The sequence below is a fragment of the Dromiciops gliroides genome, chromosome 2 (assembly GCF_019393635.1).
Source record: "Dromiciops gliroides isolate mDroGli1 chromosome 2, mDroGli1.pri, whole genome shotgun sequence".
Lineage (NCBI taxonomy): Eukaryota > Metazoa > Chordata > Mammalia > Microbiotheria > Microbiotheriidae > Dromiciops > Dromiciops gliroides.
In genome coordinates, this window is record NC_057862.1 from 595304366 (window position 1) to 595321901 (window position 17536).

General features: G+C 34.1%; 1 protein-coding gene across 2 annotated transcripts in view; it reads left to right on the top strand.

The window, feature by feature from the left end:
* The window catches only part of PSME4 (proteasome activator subunit 4), a 112181-nt gene that overhangs the window by 15908 nt on the left and 78737 nt on the right, over window positions 1-17536 (top strand). Inside the window, exons 2-5 of one of the 2 annotated variants that reach the window (XM_043981850.1) lie at window positions 1271-1411; window positions 6868-6984; window positions 12718-12783; window positions 14950-14994. In XM_043981850.1, the coding sequence (XP_043837785.1) occupies window positions 1271-1411; window positions 6868-6984; window positions 12718-12783; window positions 14950-14994 (369 nt within the window). The remainder of the gene's footprint in view (window positions 1-1270; window positions 1412-6867; window positions 6985-12717; window positions 12784-14949; window positions 14995-17536) is intronic. The other variant, XM_043981851.1, reaches the window with a different exon arrangement.

A 17536-nucleotide genomic window follows, 5' to 3' on the forward strand; every position in this document is an offset into this window, starting at 1 on the left:
AAATCAAACTCAGAGGTCTCATTCTTTTTAGACCCTGAGCCTCTCTCTGCCTTGGTTTCCTGTAAAATGGGTAATAGTAGCATCTCCTTTCCATATCTTGAGGGTTGGAGGTGTGGCACCCTGTAGTCTGGAAAATCTACATGGCAGTTTTTGGCTCTCCCTTTGTACCAGAGAAGTCTGATTTTTTTTTTTCTTTTTCTTTTATGGGGTGTTTACAGTACCTTATTGTAAAGTTTGGGTTGAGTATTTGGTTGTAGGCTCTGTGTTGTCTGCTGATCTTTGCATGTAGTCTGCTGGCTTCCACAAAACTCAGTTCAAATTCCCATTTGATTTCTTATGCCAACCCATGATGTATCAAAACTGTGATGGGGAATGTCATGATGTGGAAGCAGTAACTTTATAAGAATAAAATGAGGTGATGCTTTGTAAATCTTAAAGTGATATAAATGCTATTGTTATTAAATGTCAAGTAATAATTTACTTTAAAGAAAATGAAGATATTTTTGCTGGCTTGTTTAAAGTCCATGCTATTTGAATTCCAGCAAATTTGTGGGGGTGGTGGGGAGTTTGAAGCTTTTAAAATTTAATGTTTTTAACGTGTATTGTATTGACTGAGAAATAGAAACTTTTTTCTTTTAAAGAAAATATAAGCTTGGGCCCAGCTACCAAAACAGCAAGATACTTTCATTTTAAATATGATTTAACATTTGGAAATTAGTACCAGATCTATAACCCATTTTATAGCTTTGATAAAATCATATGCATACTTCAGAGGGCCTATCATGGAAGATTTAAATTGTACCCTTTACATTTACTATTAAGTATTCTTTTTCTTTATGATTTGTATCATGAGAAGTGATTCCTGTAGATACACTTTGTTTTTAAATCTTTCAAGGGAGGTCTACAATTACATTATTCACTTCAATGAAATTTTGCTTATGAAAAGAATTCTGAATTTATGTTTTCAGGGTACCTTGGGGTGACATACAGATTAACGCACAGAAGTAGAGTTTTAAATTTTGCATTAATTAATGTATCTCTAGGATGATGAAATCTCATACTATAATACTTTTATTACTTAAAATTATAATCCTCTGCAAAAAGTAAATATGAGAATTGTTTGACTATTCGTGTCTTGAGGGGAAATGGAATTAGGGGAAAAATATGGGAAAACTACACAGAAATGAAGTTACAGGAATGACTGGTAGGATGTGTGCTTTTTTAAAAAAGTCATATAAATTTGTGTTTAACATATTTCCCCCCTCTTTAGATATATTCGGCTTTATGGAAGAAAATTTAGCAAAGAAGATCATGTACTTTTTATCAAGTTATTATATGAGCTGGTATCAATTCCAAAACTGGAGATCAGCATGATGCAGGGATTTGCCCGTCTCTTGATAAATCTTTTAAAGTAAGTTGGAATCTGTCTGGGATTTTTTTCCTAGAAAGGTTTTAGGAGATTAAATGCATATTCTCTCTGATGGGAAGACTAAATAAAGGATTTCTATTTGGAAATTTTCTGGTGAATGTTATTACCATACTTGTAACTTTATTATTTTGCTAGAACCTTTTATCTTAAAAGTTTACCTCTTGGGGCAGCTAGGTGGTGCAGTGGATAGAGTACTGGCCCTGGAGTCAGGAGTACCTGAGTTCAAATTCGGCCTCAGACACTTAACACTTACTAGCTGTGTGACCCTGGGCAAGTCACTTAACCCCAATTGCCTCACTTAAAAAAAAAAGTTTACCTCTTTTATGATACCCTTCCTATTGCCTCCAATGAAAAGTCACTATCTTTTGAATTCCTTGACTCTTGAACATAGGTTCATAGAATTGAAAGGAACGTCAAAGGACATCTAGTTCAAACCATGCTGGAACCTTCTCTACATCATAGTTAGCAAGTTATTTTTCATTTTCCACTTGATGACTTCCATTGACTTTACTCCATGAGGTTACTTATTCTACTTCTTTCTGGGCAATTCTGGGTTTTTAAATTTTATTCCAATAATGTTTTATTTTTTTCCCCAATTACATGTAAAAACGGTTTTTAACATTTGTTTTTTTAAAATTTTGAGTTCCATATCCTCTCCCCTTCCCCCTCCCTGAGAAGGCTGACAATTCGATATAGGTTTTACACGCAGTCATGCTGTGAAAGAAAACACAGACCAAAAAAACCCCACAAAAAAGAATAAAGTGAAAAATAGCATGCCTCAATCTTCATTTGACACCCATCAGCTCCTTCTGTGAAAGCGGATAGCATTTTTCATCATGAGTCTTGGAATTGTCTTGGATAATTGAATTGTTGAGAATAGCTAAGTCATTCACAGTTGATCATTGAACAATATTGCTGTATTGTGTACACTGTTCTGATTCTGCTTACTTCACATCAGTTGATGTAAATTTATCTAAGTATTTTTTCTGAAAGCATCCTGCTCATCACTTCTTATAGCACAATCATATTCCACCACAATCTTATGCCACAATTTGTTCAGCCATTCCCCAGTTGATGGGTATCCCCTTGCTTTTCGGTTCTTTGCCACAAACAAAGTGAATTGCTATAAATATTTTTGTACAAATAGCACCCCCCCCCCTTTTTTTTAAGATATAGACTTAGTAGTGGTATTGCTGGGTCAAAGGGTATGAAAAATTTTATAGCCCTTTGGGCATAGTTCCAAATTGCTCTTTAGAATCATTGGAGTCCTAATTTTTCCCACATCTCCTTCAATATTTATCATTTTCCTTTTCTGTAATATTAGTCAATCTGATAGGTTTGAGGGTGGTACTTCAGAGTTGTCTTAATGGCAACTCTTAAGTTTTTCCTTATAGAATGTTGAGGGCTCCTCCAGTTTTTTACCTATAGATGAAAATCATGCTTGTTTTCATTAACCCATAGGCATAATCTTTTATCTATATAACAGTCCTAATAGGTATTTGATGTCTGTTTAGTCTTTAAACTGAATATTCCCAGGTTTTCCAAACAATCCTCTTATGCTGTTGCATCCTTGGATATATTTCAGTGGCTCTTGTGATAGACTTTGGTTGCTATCTACTTTATTTCTCAGTGTCCCTTCTAAATGTGGTGCCTAGAACTAAGCAAGATATTTCTAAGATTTCTAAAAATTTAGAGCTAGAAGGAACTTTAAAGTATCATTTGGTCAAACCCTATATCATTTAACAAATGAGGAAACAGAGGGCTGGCCAGTATTTTCTTTTTTCCAGTGTCCTACAGGGCAATAATCAGGAAATCCAGGTTTCAAACCAGGTTTCTCTGACTCTAATTCTAGGACTCTTTCTAGTCTACCATACTGCCTCTCTTAAAATGTGCTCTGATTGGGACACTGGAGTCAAACATACTGTACTTGACTTGGTCTGTACTTTTGTGATAGACGAGGGCCAAGAACCCTTTGTACTCAGCTAACATTAACCTCCAGTCTGTTGATTCTCTTCGTTCATCCAGTTTCAGAAATATCCAAACATGTTATCTAGTCCATATCTCCCTCTTGTCTACCAGGATTTGGGGGAAGATCATCAAATGCCTTCCTATAATTTGAATATAAAATGCTTGTCAATTCCTGCTCCTGTAATAAAGTAATAACCCTGTCAAAAAAGGAAATAAGGTAAATTTGGTTTGACATGTTCTTAGGCACATGTAGCAATCACTCCCTTTGCAGATAAGAAGCCCTTGCTAGGAATCAAGAGTTGAAGCTGTTGACCTATGAGTTTCAAGCAGGAATTTGGAATTTTTTTGTGTTATGGACCTTTTTGGCAGTGAAGCCCAGGCATCCTTTCTAAGTATAAAATAAAATACACAGGATTCAGGAGAAAAAAAACCCAATCATATTGAAGCACACTTATCAAGATATTAAAATAAAAGCAAGTTCATGCACCCAGGGTTGAGAATCTTTGCTTTAAAGAATTTATTCTCTTTCCCCTTTTGTAGGAAATAATTTGTTTATAATCAGCTTGTGCAACTTCTCATTTTATCTACTCATCTCCTGAAGGATGAAATTATCAACAAGGCAAGACTTTCTCAGCTGGTATGCTTTTAAGCCTTGATGAAGTGCTATAAAATATCCAGATATTTGAAGTTCCCAAGTTCCCCTTCAGTTCTGTAGCCTACTTCTGTGTCAGCTTTGTGACCTACTTTTGGAATTCATTACCTATTTTCTTCTTCTGGCTTGAGGTTCTTTAATATATTCCAGCCATAATATCTATTCTGTTTTTCTTTTCGTCGATCTTCCTCCATGCTTCGTTTCTGTGGGGATTTCCACATAGGTGTGTATTTTTTTTTTAAATGTACAATGATTTTGCACAACTTCACTGTGCCTTTTAGTTAATCTGTTCCCTTTGGATAAGATTTACTCTTCCTTTGCCATAAGTCATCAATCGCATGACCTGAGTCTGTGATATATATGTACTCATAGGCTTTAGAGCTGGAAGGAGCTTTTTATAGAATATCTCTTCTACCACCCTCATTTTTTGATGAGGATATTGACATCCCAAGAGGTTGCCTAAGAGGTCACATTCACAGAAACAATAGTTAGGAATCGAAGGTAGGTACTTTGGTTCCATATTGAGTGTTGTCATCTACTGTCACCTTGTTTTTCACTTTGTATTCAATATTCTATACATTTCTATATAGATATCTAAAGTCAAGAATATTAATCCTGGGTACCCCTCCATTTCTGTTCTTCCTTCTTTGTCGTACCAGTAATAATCCCTAGTATTTGACTCAGTGACAATATATAGGGATACTTTCCCCCCACCATTTTCATTTTAAGATCCTCTTGATCATATCATCACATGTACAAGTTTCCAGCCATATATATTCTTCTAGGCTCTTGTTAGATGCACATTCTATCTTAAACCCTAGTCCAGAATTCCAAATCTGATTTCAGACACCACATTTCTAGATAGCTGTTCTCTTTCTATGCCTTCCTTTCTCTTCTGAAGTCCCTCATTCCTGAGCTTTTTAATTTGAGGATTCATAATCTCTAAAAAATGCCTTCTAGTTTGCTTTTGAAAGAATTATTTGTTTCCTTATGTATCACTAGATGTAGGTAGAGGCCATCAGGTTTGACAAGTCTTTTGTAGATGTCTAGCATACCTCCTGGTTATTCATGTCCAATTGTTAGTTACCTTCATACTCCTAATCAGGCATCAGCCCTCATTGTGTCCAATTACCTCTAATTCTGTTTCTTGGAAATGTCTTTACTTTGTTGTCATTATTTTGGAATATGGGAAATTATTTCCTCTTTAGAAAATCCAATCTTTATGGGAAAGACCTTTAATTTCTTAGATAGTTTGATTAGTTTCATCTCTGTCTTTAGACAGAATTCTCCTTTGACCTTTAGGAGTTTCCTTTTGGTTTTCCTCTTTGTTTTTATTTATTAATTTTTTTGTTTTTTCTTTCTTTGGTGGGGCAATGAGGGTTAAGTGACTTTCCCAGGGTCACACAGCTAGTAAATGTCAAATGTCTGAGGCCAGATTTGAACTTGGGTACCTCCTGACTCCAGGGCTGGTGCTTTATCCAGTGCCCCACCTAGCTTGCCCCTGTTTTACATTTTTTTTTTTAAACAATTTTTTTTGGGGTGGGACAATGAGGGTTAAGTGACTTGCCCAGGGTCACACAGCTGGTAAATGTCAAGTGTCTGAGGCTGGATTTGAACTCAGGTCCTCCTGAATCCAGGGCCAGTGCTTTATCTACTGTGCTACCTAGCTGCCCTGTTTTACATTTTTAATGAGATTATATGCAAAAAATGCTTTGTAGACCTTAAAGTGCCACATAAATATTACTTCTGCTAAGGAATATTCTCTTGTCCCTAACCAGATGAAGAGTTGGAAGGTGTTCCCTCAGTCTTTTAACCTCCTGGCATGGTTATCAACATGCAATTTGAACAAAAGTGGTTGTTAAATTTGCTTTAAAAGAAATGTAAACATATCGAGTAGGAACACTTCTCACCCTTTATATACCTGCTCACTTTTTCTGTAGCTCTAATCACTGCCATTCAGAACCCTCAGAGAGCTTTAAAAATTAAAACTGTGAACTTTGTAAATTCTTCTCTATTTGATAGAACTTCAGATTATTTATATTGATCTATAGTTAGCAGATTCTTGTCACTTACCTAGTAGAAGTAGCTTGATTGGAGTTATTTTAAGTAAGGTCTCTTGAAAAAATACGGACTTAGTGATATTGGTCAGTGACTGGCAGCTTGTATCTTAATTCTTCCCTTACCTCATCACCATATTGCTGTCCCATTGTAGTTATAGCCACTGTCCCAAAATTTTTAACATTTGGTTGATCATTTAGTCTGATGATTTTATGTGTTTTAGTTCTGTTCTTCAATCAGCTATGTTCTAAATCTATAAAAGAAAGAGATCTCTTGAATTTTTGTTCTCTCTTTCAAAGCCTTTTTATGTATGTAGTAAGTGCCCAATAATATCTTAGATTTAAAGTTAGAAGAGGTCTTAGAAATCGTCTAGTCTAACCCCTTTCCTTTATAGACAGCAAATTGAGGCCCAGAGAATTTGTGACTCAACCCAAAGTCACATAGTAATAAATGGCAGAACTGTGATTCAGTACAATTGAAACAGTTTAGCTGTCTCTGACTTTCCGCTTGACCACATTGCTTCTCAGTAAAGACTAATTAATGTATTATTTCTTTTGTATCCATTTGTACTTGATGCTGTTTGTAACACAGTGTTCTGCCCACTGCCTTCTTGTAAATGGTGAGAAGGTAAAACCCTCTTCCAAAATGAAATGCGTTCAAGGAAATCTTAGGGTTTTCTTTATATTTTTAAAAATAATATTTATTAAGCACCACTGTCACTCAATTGAAAAGTGAAATTACAATTTATTTTTAAATTTAGGAAGAAGGAGCTTCTTTCAAGAGACGACTTGGAGTTACCTTGGAGACCACTTTATGACATGGTAGAACGAATATTATACTCCAAAACAGAACACTTGGGATTAAATTGGTTTCCTAAGTAAGTATTCTATTTCAAACACATATTGGAGGGCTGTAGACTTTTAGGGAGCTAATTGTGATTAAAGATTAATATTTGGAATGTGAAATCATCAAGCTAGTTTACATTTAAACGTGTTTTTTTCTATGTATCTCTGCTTCCCTTAAGCAAACTTTTATAATTTTATCAAGGATTGGGTATTCTTTTTTTTTAATATATCTTGACAAAATATTCATATTGCTTGGTCCCTATTCTGTAGTTAACACAAGTGATATTAAAATCATGGTTTTTGAGCTGTGTATGTCTCTTTCACATGTATCTTCTGGATTTTTTGGTTAATGGTGATTTCAAAATTGATTGGGAAATCCCATAATGATGACTGCACCTACCCCCACCCCCAGTCCCTGGTGGGTGTCCTTCCCAGTTGTGTCCTTCCTCATTTTTCCATAACGTTTTGGCACACTGGGATAAAAGTGTAGGTTATTTTTGGCTAGAGCTTCTAGGAAATCTTTTTTCTTAGATATTTGATTTATTTGCTTTTTTACCTCATAATTTCAAAGTCTGCCTTCTTAATGTATCAGCAACATTTCCTTCCCCCCCCCCCCATTCCATCATCTAATCCAAATCCCTGATTTTATAGATGTGAAATATCTTACCCAAGGCCACTTGAGTCATGTCAAGAATTTAAACTCAGGAGGTCTGTTTCCAAATTTTATGTTTTTCTACTCTGTGCTTTGTATACCCTTTCTCTGCTAAGTTAAGATTTGTTTGTAAACATCCAAATATGTCCCTTTAATCATTTTATATAGTTCCTCCAAACAGTATTTTTGTAAATTTTTTTGTTTTTATTCCTTCTTGCTTTGACTATATTTAGTCTGTTAATATAAATAATTCTCTTATTCAAAAGAATGAATCATAAATATGGTAAATATATTTGTTGCTAATTCTTGAGTTTTATTTTAGTTAATAGTATAAGCTATATATCCATCACCCACATGCTAACAGGTGGCATGTTTTCAACAGTTCATCAAGTAATACACCTATTTGTAAAGTTTCTACATAGTACATGGTGCTAGGGCTACCAAGATAACTATAGTTGGTTTATGTAGTGACTTAATATTCAGATCAGGATGAAGGATGAAGCCTTCCCCAATTCTACCCCCACTCTCATCTAGAAATGTTCCCGTCTTCCTTAAATCTCTCTCATTGTGCGGACCTCTCTTACACTGTTAGAGTGATTTATGTGCTTATCTTACCCCTCCTATAAGATTGTAAGCTTCTTGAGGCAGGAAATGTTAGATGTAGTAGTATGATAATAGCAGGAAGAACATAGAAATGAGCATTTGAGTTTTTATTCCAATGCTTACTATGTGACCATGAGCAAATCATTACACTTTTCTAGACTTGTTTCCTTTTGTTCAGTACTTGCATATTTCACAGGGTTGTTAGGAGGACAACACTTTATAAACCTTAGTTTATAAAGTGCTATAGAAATATAAGATGTATGTATACACATATATGCGTACGTATATACATACATACATTCTAGTAGAGAAATATGCGATAAGAGTTAATTCCCAGAATGGAAGGCGTATAAAAGTACAGAGGGTAGGAGCAGACAAAATAAGAATAATGACTACATAGAATATATAAAAGGGAGTAAAACATGACATTAAATTGAAAGGGAGGTGGGGCAGCTAGGTGGTGCAGTGGATAAAGCACCAGCTTTGGATTCAGGAGGACCTGAGTTCAAATCCAGCCTCAGACACATGACACTTACTAGCTGTGTGACGCTGGGCAAGTCACTTAACCCTCATTGCCCTAAAAAAAAAAATAAAGTAAAATTTGAAAAGGGTGGGTTGGAACAAGATTATGAAGTTCCAAATAAAGGGTAAGTGTGTATGTTACTACATAGTCAATGAGAAGTCATTGAAGTATGAGGTAAAAATTGGAGGTAAAGGAGGATGATAAAAGTTATAAGGAGGATTCAGGTAAGAGAGATACTATGATTTGGTAAAGAATGGGTCATGGGAGAAGGGGGTAAAGGAGAACCAAAAAATCACATTTCAAGCCTGAATGTCTTACAGAAGGTGTTAAATCAACAGAAATAGGTAAGTTAAAAATGAACAGATACGGGGATGGGGAGAGGAGAGTTTAGTTCTTTACGTGTTTAGTTTGAGCTACTAGGAGGACATCCAGGTAGTGATGTCCAGCAGGAGCTGAAAACGAATAACCTGGAACTCGGGATAAAGGACAGAACTGGAGCTGTAGACTTGAAAGTGTTCAGTCAGTTGTCCATTTTTAAAATCTTCTATGTGCTATGTACTGTGCTAGGCTAGTGGAAAAAGACAAAATAATCCACAGATCTATCTAGCTTCCATTTGGTGCCCCCCTCTCACCCCCCCCCCCAATTTCCCCCCAATTGATTGAGTGAAAAGGATTAGGGTAAAACATATTAGAGCTATTTTGGAATGGATTCAGAATATGATAGTACTGCATTATGCAATTAGCTTTGTTCTAAGTCAAAACTATTACAGAACCAAAATTTTAGAGCTAAAAGGAACCAGGGAAATGTGGAAGTAATTTGGTCTTATCCCCCCCTTTATTTTACAAATAAGAAAACAGACCCTGAGAGTTAAAGTGACTTAGCCATAGTCAGGTGGTCACATAGCAGAGGCAAGATATCAATCCAGTAACTTCCAGGTTTTCTGACTTTTAGTATTCCTCCTATTTCATACTGCCTCTATTTAGATGGGCGCTGTATAACTATTAAAGGTCAGTGGAATAATAAAGAATATATGCAGAGTAGGGCATTTAAAAACATTAATTTTTTTTTTTTAGAGTTCATCTGATGAGCAACATTGTGGAACAAATGTCCCAGCAAACTTCTTTCTGAAATGTCCTGCAAATCTTTTAGTCATTTTGTACAATTCTTGTTTTTAATCTTTTTTCTTGTAATGAAATTGATGAACTGTCAAATATGCCCAACCCTCTGTTTTAGTCATTTATCATTCTTATTTTTAGAATTATAAGTGAAACTTTTTAAATCAAATATATGCCTCTTAAATATGAAAATGATTTGCTTTTTATGTATGGGTATTCGTGTATTTAAACTGTGTCCAGAGGTTGAAGTGCCATGTATTTCAGCGATTGGGCTAAAGCTGGTGCCATTTTCTAAAATGTCTTTATCTAAGAGGGAGGAAATCCTGAAAAAGCTTTTCAGGGAGCAGATCTGGTAGCTAAGGAAACATTTATTCAGTGGTTTGCAGATATGGAGATAGAGCAGATGTTGATATAGTATATCTGCCATTTCCAGATGAACTGGAAATTAAAATGTAATCACTACACACTTACTAGAAACTTGGGTTATATTCTCTAGGCATATTATAAAACTTCAAGGACTTTAAAAAGTCTTTGTAAGAATTTTTTTCTGAGACTTTCAGTGGACCTATAGACAATCTTTAGCCTTGCATTATTGTGTCAATATGGATATATTTTACAGAGTAGTCTAAATTAATTAGTTAAATAAAACACTCTAGAACCCATTAAAAAGCTTTATAAAGGGGGGCAGCTAGGTGGCACAGTGGATAGAGTACCAGCCCTGGATTCAGGAGGACCTGAGTTCAAAGCCAGCTTCAGACACTTGACGCTTACTAGCTGTGTGACCCTGGGCAAGTCACTTAACCCCAATTGCCTCACCTCCCCCCCCCAAAAAAAAAAGCTTTATAAAGGCAATATTTATGATAAAAATACCTTATAGAAAAATTACTGAATAGCATAAGTTAACACTTTAAAGCACAGAAGGAATTTTAACCAACCTCAGCTTTTTAGTGATGCTATTTTCCTTATATATCCATCAGTGTGTCTCTGATAGGTATGTGCTTTTGAAGAAATGACATGGTTTATTTCTTCCTGATAATAGTTCTTCTGAGTATTGGACATTTTATTGATCTTTCAAATTACTAGTTGAGTTTGAGCTCTTGTGCTTAAAACTGCATTTATTCTTAGTATGAAGTTGCTTCTTCACATACCACCTGAGAATGACATATTCTTGTCTTGTATTTGTAGTTTCCTGGAAAGGCCACATCCTTGAATTTAAGCTATTGCCAGAAGTGCAATCAAGATTTTTAACTGCACAGTGTTAGTCTAATGAAATGAAACAAATATTTTCTTTAATGGTTCTCTGGTTATTTCATAGGATTCACAGCTGGAAGGGACCTTAGAGAGATAATCTAGCCCTGTGTCCTATAAAGAAACAAATGCTCAGATCAATAGAGCTAGGTTTTGAACCTAGGTTTTTAAACCTAAGTTCAGTATTCTTTCCATTACAACCACAAATAGAGTGCAGAGCTATTTAGTTGAAAGGCAGTGCGATTAGTTCTCACATGGTGTTTTGGGAACATTGTATTTTCATTTTTGTATATTTATTTGGAGATTTAAAACTAAGTATTTGATTGTTGCCAAGATGATGTAACTATTTCCTTTATAAATTGTCATTGCTGCGATTATGGTCTTTTTGAAAAAATAAGACTTCATTAAAGTTTTTCTGTACATATTTCTTTTTTCATATTCAGTTCAAGTCGACCAGGCTTGTCTTCACCTAAAACAATTGTCCTTAATGTTTTACATAGGTGGTAAGGATTATTACTATGTTTCTTTTGCATGTTTGGTTGATTATATTATAACACTTGTCACACAGGTATAACTTTTTTTCTTATAAATAATTGTAATGAAAAACCAATGTTAACATTACACCAGTTTTGATGAGAATGTCGCACTATATTTAAACCTTTCTAATAGTGGAATTATTTAGAATTATATTTTGTGTGAAGTGGCAGTTGGAAAATGGCTACCTGCTAATTAAACTGACAAACATCAGAATTTGAAGGTTTAAATGTAAAATGGATAATGTTTGACTAATTAACTTTTGGTAGGACTTGGTGTCCATTTAGGTTTAGAAAAAGCATGTCAAAGTGAACGCTTCTTCAAAATGAAGTGTTTGGAAATTGCTTGATGGAGAAGATTGTGTGAGTAGTAACTATGTTAAGTCATAAGAGAATTAAGGGAAATATGGATAGATTTGTAGCAAAACTAGAGTTTCTAATATTACCCTATGTGCATTTATTTTCTTATAAGCAAAGTTCAAGTGCTGAATTGTAAGTGAAATCAAAAACTGCTCTGAGCATGTGCAAGGTCTCCTTGAGATTTGAATGTTATTTGTTATGGCAGCATATCCATCAAGTTCTACACTTGATCTTAGAAAGTAAACTTTGTTTCAGGGGCATAGAAGGTAGATCTCTCAGGAAACAGAAACATTCAAGTCTGGTTTAGCCCACTTCCATAAGCTTGCTCCTGATAGAAGGGAGTGTCCTTGGGGTCACTCATCTGTTGGACATATGGCATTAAGTTTGACTTCCTAAAGGAATTCATATTGTGCCGTATTTACTTGCAAAGCATTGATTGAATGGGATTGTTTCTTTTAATTTTATCGTCATTTGTGAGAGAAAGTGTGATGTGGGGGAACCCACCAATAAAGCTAAAAGCTTATTTTCTCTAGTTCCTGCCTAGATCCTTTTTAAAAGTAATGACAACATCATCATCAAATGAGTAGAGATTAGAATTATGTCTTCATTGTCATAAAATAAATTTCCGAGTCTTGGAAAAGCATATTGTGATATATTTCACTTCCTTTAAAAATTAGTGAAATATAAACAGTAGCATCTAGCTTTAACCTTTTATTTTATTTTTAAACAGAAACATTGTTCCCTCCATCTTGAGAGATTACAAGAATCACAAAAGGTCAATATACAGATATCACAGGTTAGAGAGACTGTACCCTTTTCTGGATAAAGAACCTAAATCCAATGTTACAGACATTTTATGTAAGGATGGGTTTGCAAATTGACTTTATTTGGAGGAAATTAATTACATTCACACATATCTCACTCTCTTCTTCTATTGTGTTGGCAGTCACCAAGTAGTAGTTAACTGCCATCCTTCCTAAAATGGGGCAGAGAGAACCCGATTATTAGAAAAACCATGCAGCATTCAGTGACTGCCTTTTTAGAATTATTTATCAATCTTCTTGTATTCAGTGGCATGAAAGCATGTAAAAAAGCTTGCTGGTACAGTAACAATTACTGTAATGGAAGCAGCAGGATAACTATATGGCATCTAAAACACTTTTAAATGTTATTTATCCACCTAAAAGCAGTAAAATCAATTTGAAGAAATAATTTAAAAAACACTGTACATTGTATTATGCTCTTACCTGTTGAATAAGTGTTACCCATTTATTCTCCCAGATTGCCATTCTAGAATTTTTTAAAAGTGCCTCATACTATTTTATTTGACTAGGAACCTGGATGATTCTCTTCTTTTCCTTTATAATAAAATCTTATTAGTTCTCTAGGTAATTTCCAAATTTAGTTTTATGTTATAAACTTAAGAGAAGAACTAACAATCTTGATTAAAATACCTTTGACTTGTGTTGGTCGACAAAAAATATACTGTATGTCCGCTCTGTACCCAGCATGACATTAGGCAATTTTAGGTGTTCTAAAAAGGTAAACCTCAGTGTCCTTTGCCCTCGGGTATTTTAAATTTAATTGAAAAATTTAGCTGTCTTACCAAGGCATACAGTCTTGGGGACCTGTAAACTAAACTCTTCACCATTTTTCTGCCTTTCTGAAATTTTATCCTTTTGTCAGAGAGGATGCAGTCTCTTTCATAGCAGAATCAACCTATAGTTTTATGGGAAATGTTCCATGATGTTCTGGCCCTGGCCTTCTTTTCTTTTTCAGAACCTAATTTTATCAGAGATGTATCCAGGTTTTCTTAAGAGTTTGTTTAATCTTAGAGTACTTTTAGTTTTAAAAAAAAATTCTCCTCAAGTAATGGAAATTAAAAGTTTCACATCTCTTGTGATTATACTGTTCATTTGCCTGCTTAATTTTATTTGTGATATTATCATTTAGATATCTCAATTGTTCTTAACTTTTCAGAGAAATTGGATAAATTTTCATGTCACTTGTGTATTGAATTGAATTTTATCTTAGTTTTGTAAGAACTTCAATTTTTCATTTGGGAAAATTACCTGAAAAAATTCCCAAATTTAAAGTAATTTCAGGTCAAAATCCTTAACTACCCCTTTAGACAGTAGGTTAGATTCTACTTATTATTTACTCTTCCATATTTTGTTATTAATTAGTTATATTTTATCTCTTTAGTGTTACCTACAATAATCATTGCCAATATAAATCTACCATTCTGGTAATATATATTTGTGAAAAGATGCTGTGACTTAAAAACATAAAGCAACATTGATTGTAGGTTTTTAAAAATTACATCTCTCTACCTCATAGGTGGACATATTAATCGGTTTTTTTATTTAGAACATTGGTTAAGCCCTTCAGACCAAATTAGCTAACTAAATAGATATTCTTGTTAAAAATTTGTCATTGTCAACAAGTAACAAAGAGGCTTTAAAAGTTAACTGGTCGGTTACAGGGGAAAAAATATTCCTTTTCTGACAATAGGTATAAATGCATACACAGCAGATTTTGATATGTTTGTAATTTCTAATTTATGTAGAGACTTCACTGAAAACTAAGAATTAGGTTTTCAAATTAAAACTGTTGTGTACTTGATGGACTGTGTTGGCATATGTATGCCATATGCAGTGTTTATCTTTGGAGAGTGTTATAGTTAGTAAAGAATGAAAGTTATTTTTCTTTGCCCACTGGATTAGTTTTTCCCTACATGTAATAGCAGGGAGAAGAAAAAAAAATACATTTAAGAATTAAGTTTTCATTTTTGTGATTATGCCTAAATACCTAAAGGATTAGTTATTGCATGTACACAGATGGTGTCTAATTGCATCAGTGTCATCATAGATTTAAAACACAATCATTTATTGACTGAATCAGTTATATGTTGTTCTTAAAATACACCAGTCTAATTGATTCAATGACTTTTCCCCCCCAGTTCTGTAGAAAATGTACTAAAAACACTCGTGAAAAGCTGCCGACCGTAAGTATCTTTTTTTACTTTAGTATTTATAAAGTATAGCTGCTTTAGTGTGTCTATCTTTTTAGTGTATTCTTTTCCCTCTAATAGCCATTGCATTTTGAAGAGGCAGGAAAAGGTTTAAATAGTTCCTGAAGAGATAGAAATAATTTACTAGGCAGAGCAAATTTATTGAGTTCCTCATACTTTTAGCTAATGAGTAAATACAATGTTTTAATAAAATGGACCGTATTTAAATGCCAACAGAGTACCTAGACTGCACCAATGTCTACATCAGTAAATATCCCAAATGAAAACCAGAAAATCCAGTAAAATAGCTCTATTAATTCAATAAGTATTGATGGCCTGGTATGACAGTAGGTACCAGCCATATTTAATAGCTTGATGTTTAAGGACAAGACATTCATATTTTTACAAAATGTTTTTGTTTTCATTTTAATGTTTGGCACTGTGTAAGTATGACCAAGTGTGCCATTACCCGCAAATTAAAATATACATCTATAAATACTTCACTAAATTGATTTGTTATTAATATCTATACATTTAAGTTATAGAGCCACATCATGTTAAATAATTTAACCCCAGATGTTTCACTATAGTGTAGTTCTTATTTCTTTGTCATTTAGATCACATATATTTTCCATACAGAGAACTATAATATCGTGCTAAAAATGTGAGTGATGAAGAGCAGTTGGTGAGTTGGGTCAGTTTCTCCCATTATACTTCCTCTCTATGGAATGTCTGGTTGCAAATATTCCTTATTTAAAATTTTATTTTTCCTAAAATGAAAGGTATCATTTGCTTATACCATTAAAAATATAAAGCTAAAATAGATAGAATTCAATTTAAATATCATGATAACATCTAGTTCCAAATAATTGAACTATTTCCATGTCTTTACCAGTGACCCATTCTGAAAATGTTTTGTTGGCATGGATTCAGTGAGTTCTTTTGAATGAAACATTCTTGTATCTGATGAACCATCAGTCTCTATATAGCATTTACCATATAGTCAATTGATTAGAGCCTGTGTGCTTACTAATGTGATAGGAGCCAAGTGTGCATTACTAGGAAAGCCTTTGAATTGGACTTTAATCTCAAAGAGTTTATGATCCTTTTGAAAGCGATGTCATAAAACAATTAGGAAACAATAAACCCTGAATGTAATCAAATACAGTAGTATGGGGCAGCTTAGGTGGCCCAGTGGATTCAAGAGGACTTGAGTTAAAATCCAGTCTTAGACACTTGACACTTACTAGCTGTGTGACTCTGGGCAAGTCATCCTCATTGCCCTGTGAAAACAAAAACAAATATATTAGTATAATTCACAATATGGAATATAGTAGGAATTAGGAGAAAGCAAAAAACAAAGTGGGGAAGGGATGAGAATAATCAGTGAAGGTTTTGTTTAAGAATTAGAAATTGAAGAAAAGATAACTTTTTCATAGGCATGTTCCTGTGGAGTAAGAGATAAAGTTGGGTGGATTGGGGTGTGCTGGCTTATGGCAGGCTTTGGAAGCTGGGCCAGAGATTATCCTTCCCATAAACTGAGGGTAGAGACAAATTAAAATGTGAATTATAGAAAACAAGCCAACCAAATGATGCATAGATCAAAATACACGATGTTTTGGTCTACTTGTTAGACAGTGAGCTCTTGGAGCCATAACATTAGCGGATAGATCCCCTATCATTTTATAGCCTCAGTAGTCAGGAAGCACTCTTGACCACATCCCTGTCCAAATTACAAAACCAAAATCAAACTGTATTTTGAAAAATAGTTTAAATTTTATTTAAAATACTTTTAAAGTTCTATCCAGAATGACTGCTTTCGAATAGCCTTTTTTATTCCTCTGAATGTATAAGAAAAACATATTTCTATGTGCCATCATAATAGAATTTTACTGTAACAAGACTTGGCTTTAATATAGCAGTTTTCAAATTCCCATTAAGGTCATAAAAATGAGGTTCTACCTGTGTAGTAGCTGATGAAGTATATGATAAATTTATGAGTTTTTGTTTTGAAGTGTGTGTGTTTATGCAATTTAAGTTATAATTTACCATCCTAAAATTCAATTGCCTTTAGTATGATAAAACTTATGCTTATAAAAGCCCAGTACAAGTCTGCTAATCATATGAATCATCTCTAAATTATATCTAAGTATCACACATAGCCTACGTTTCTTAAATATGATCATTTTTGTAGTTGTAGAGTATGCTAAACTCTACAGGGAATAAAGTAGTTATTCCTTTTGGTTAATTGAAATTGCAAATGTGATTTCAGAGATAAAATGAAAGTCCATTGGTCTAACTGGACAAAAAGGAACCTTCCTGTAAGTTGTTTATATTTCATAAAGCCAAAAATTTGCAGCAATCGATTATTTCCATGGATAATATAGTTCAAATAGAATTGTTTCCCAACAGCTATGGCTATCTTCTAACATAGCTCTCTTCTGTTGTTCATGCTTATAAAATTGTTCATGCATTGGGTTCAATATTGAAAGTAACTTCAAATAATTGTATTGGATTCTGCTAATGAAATCCAAAA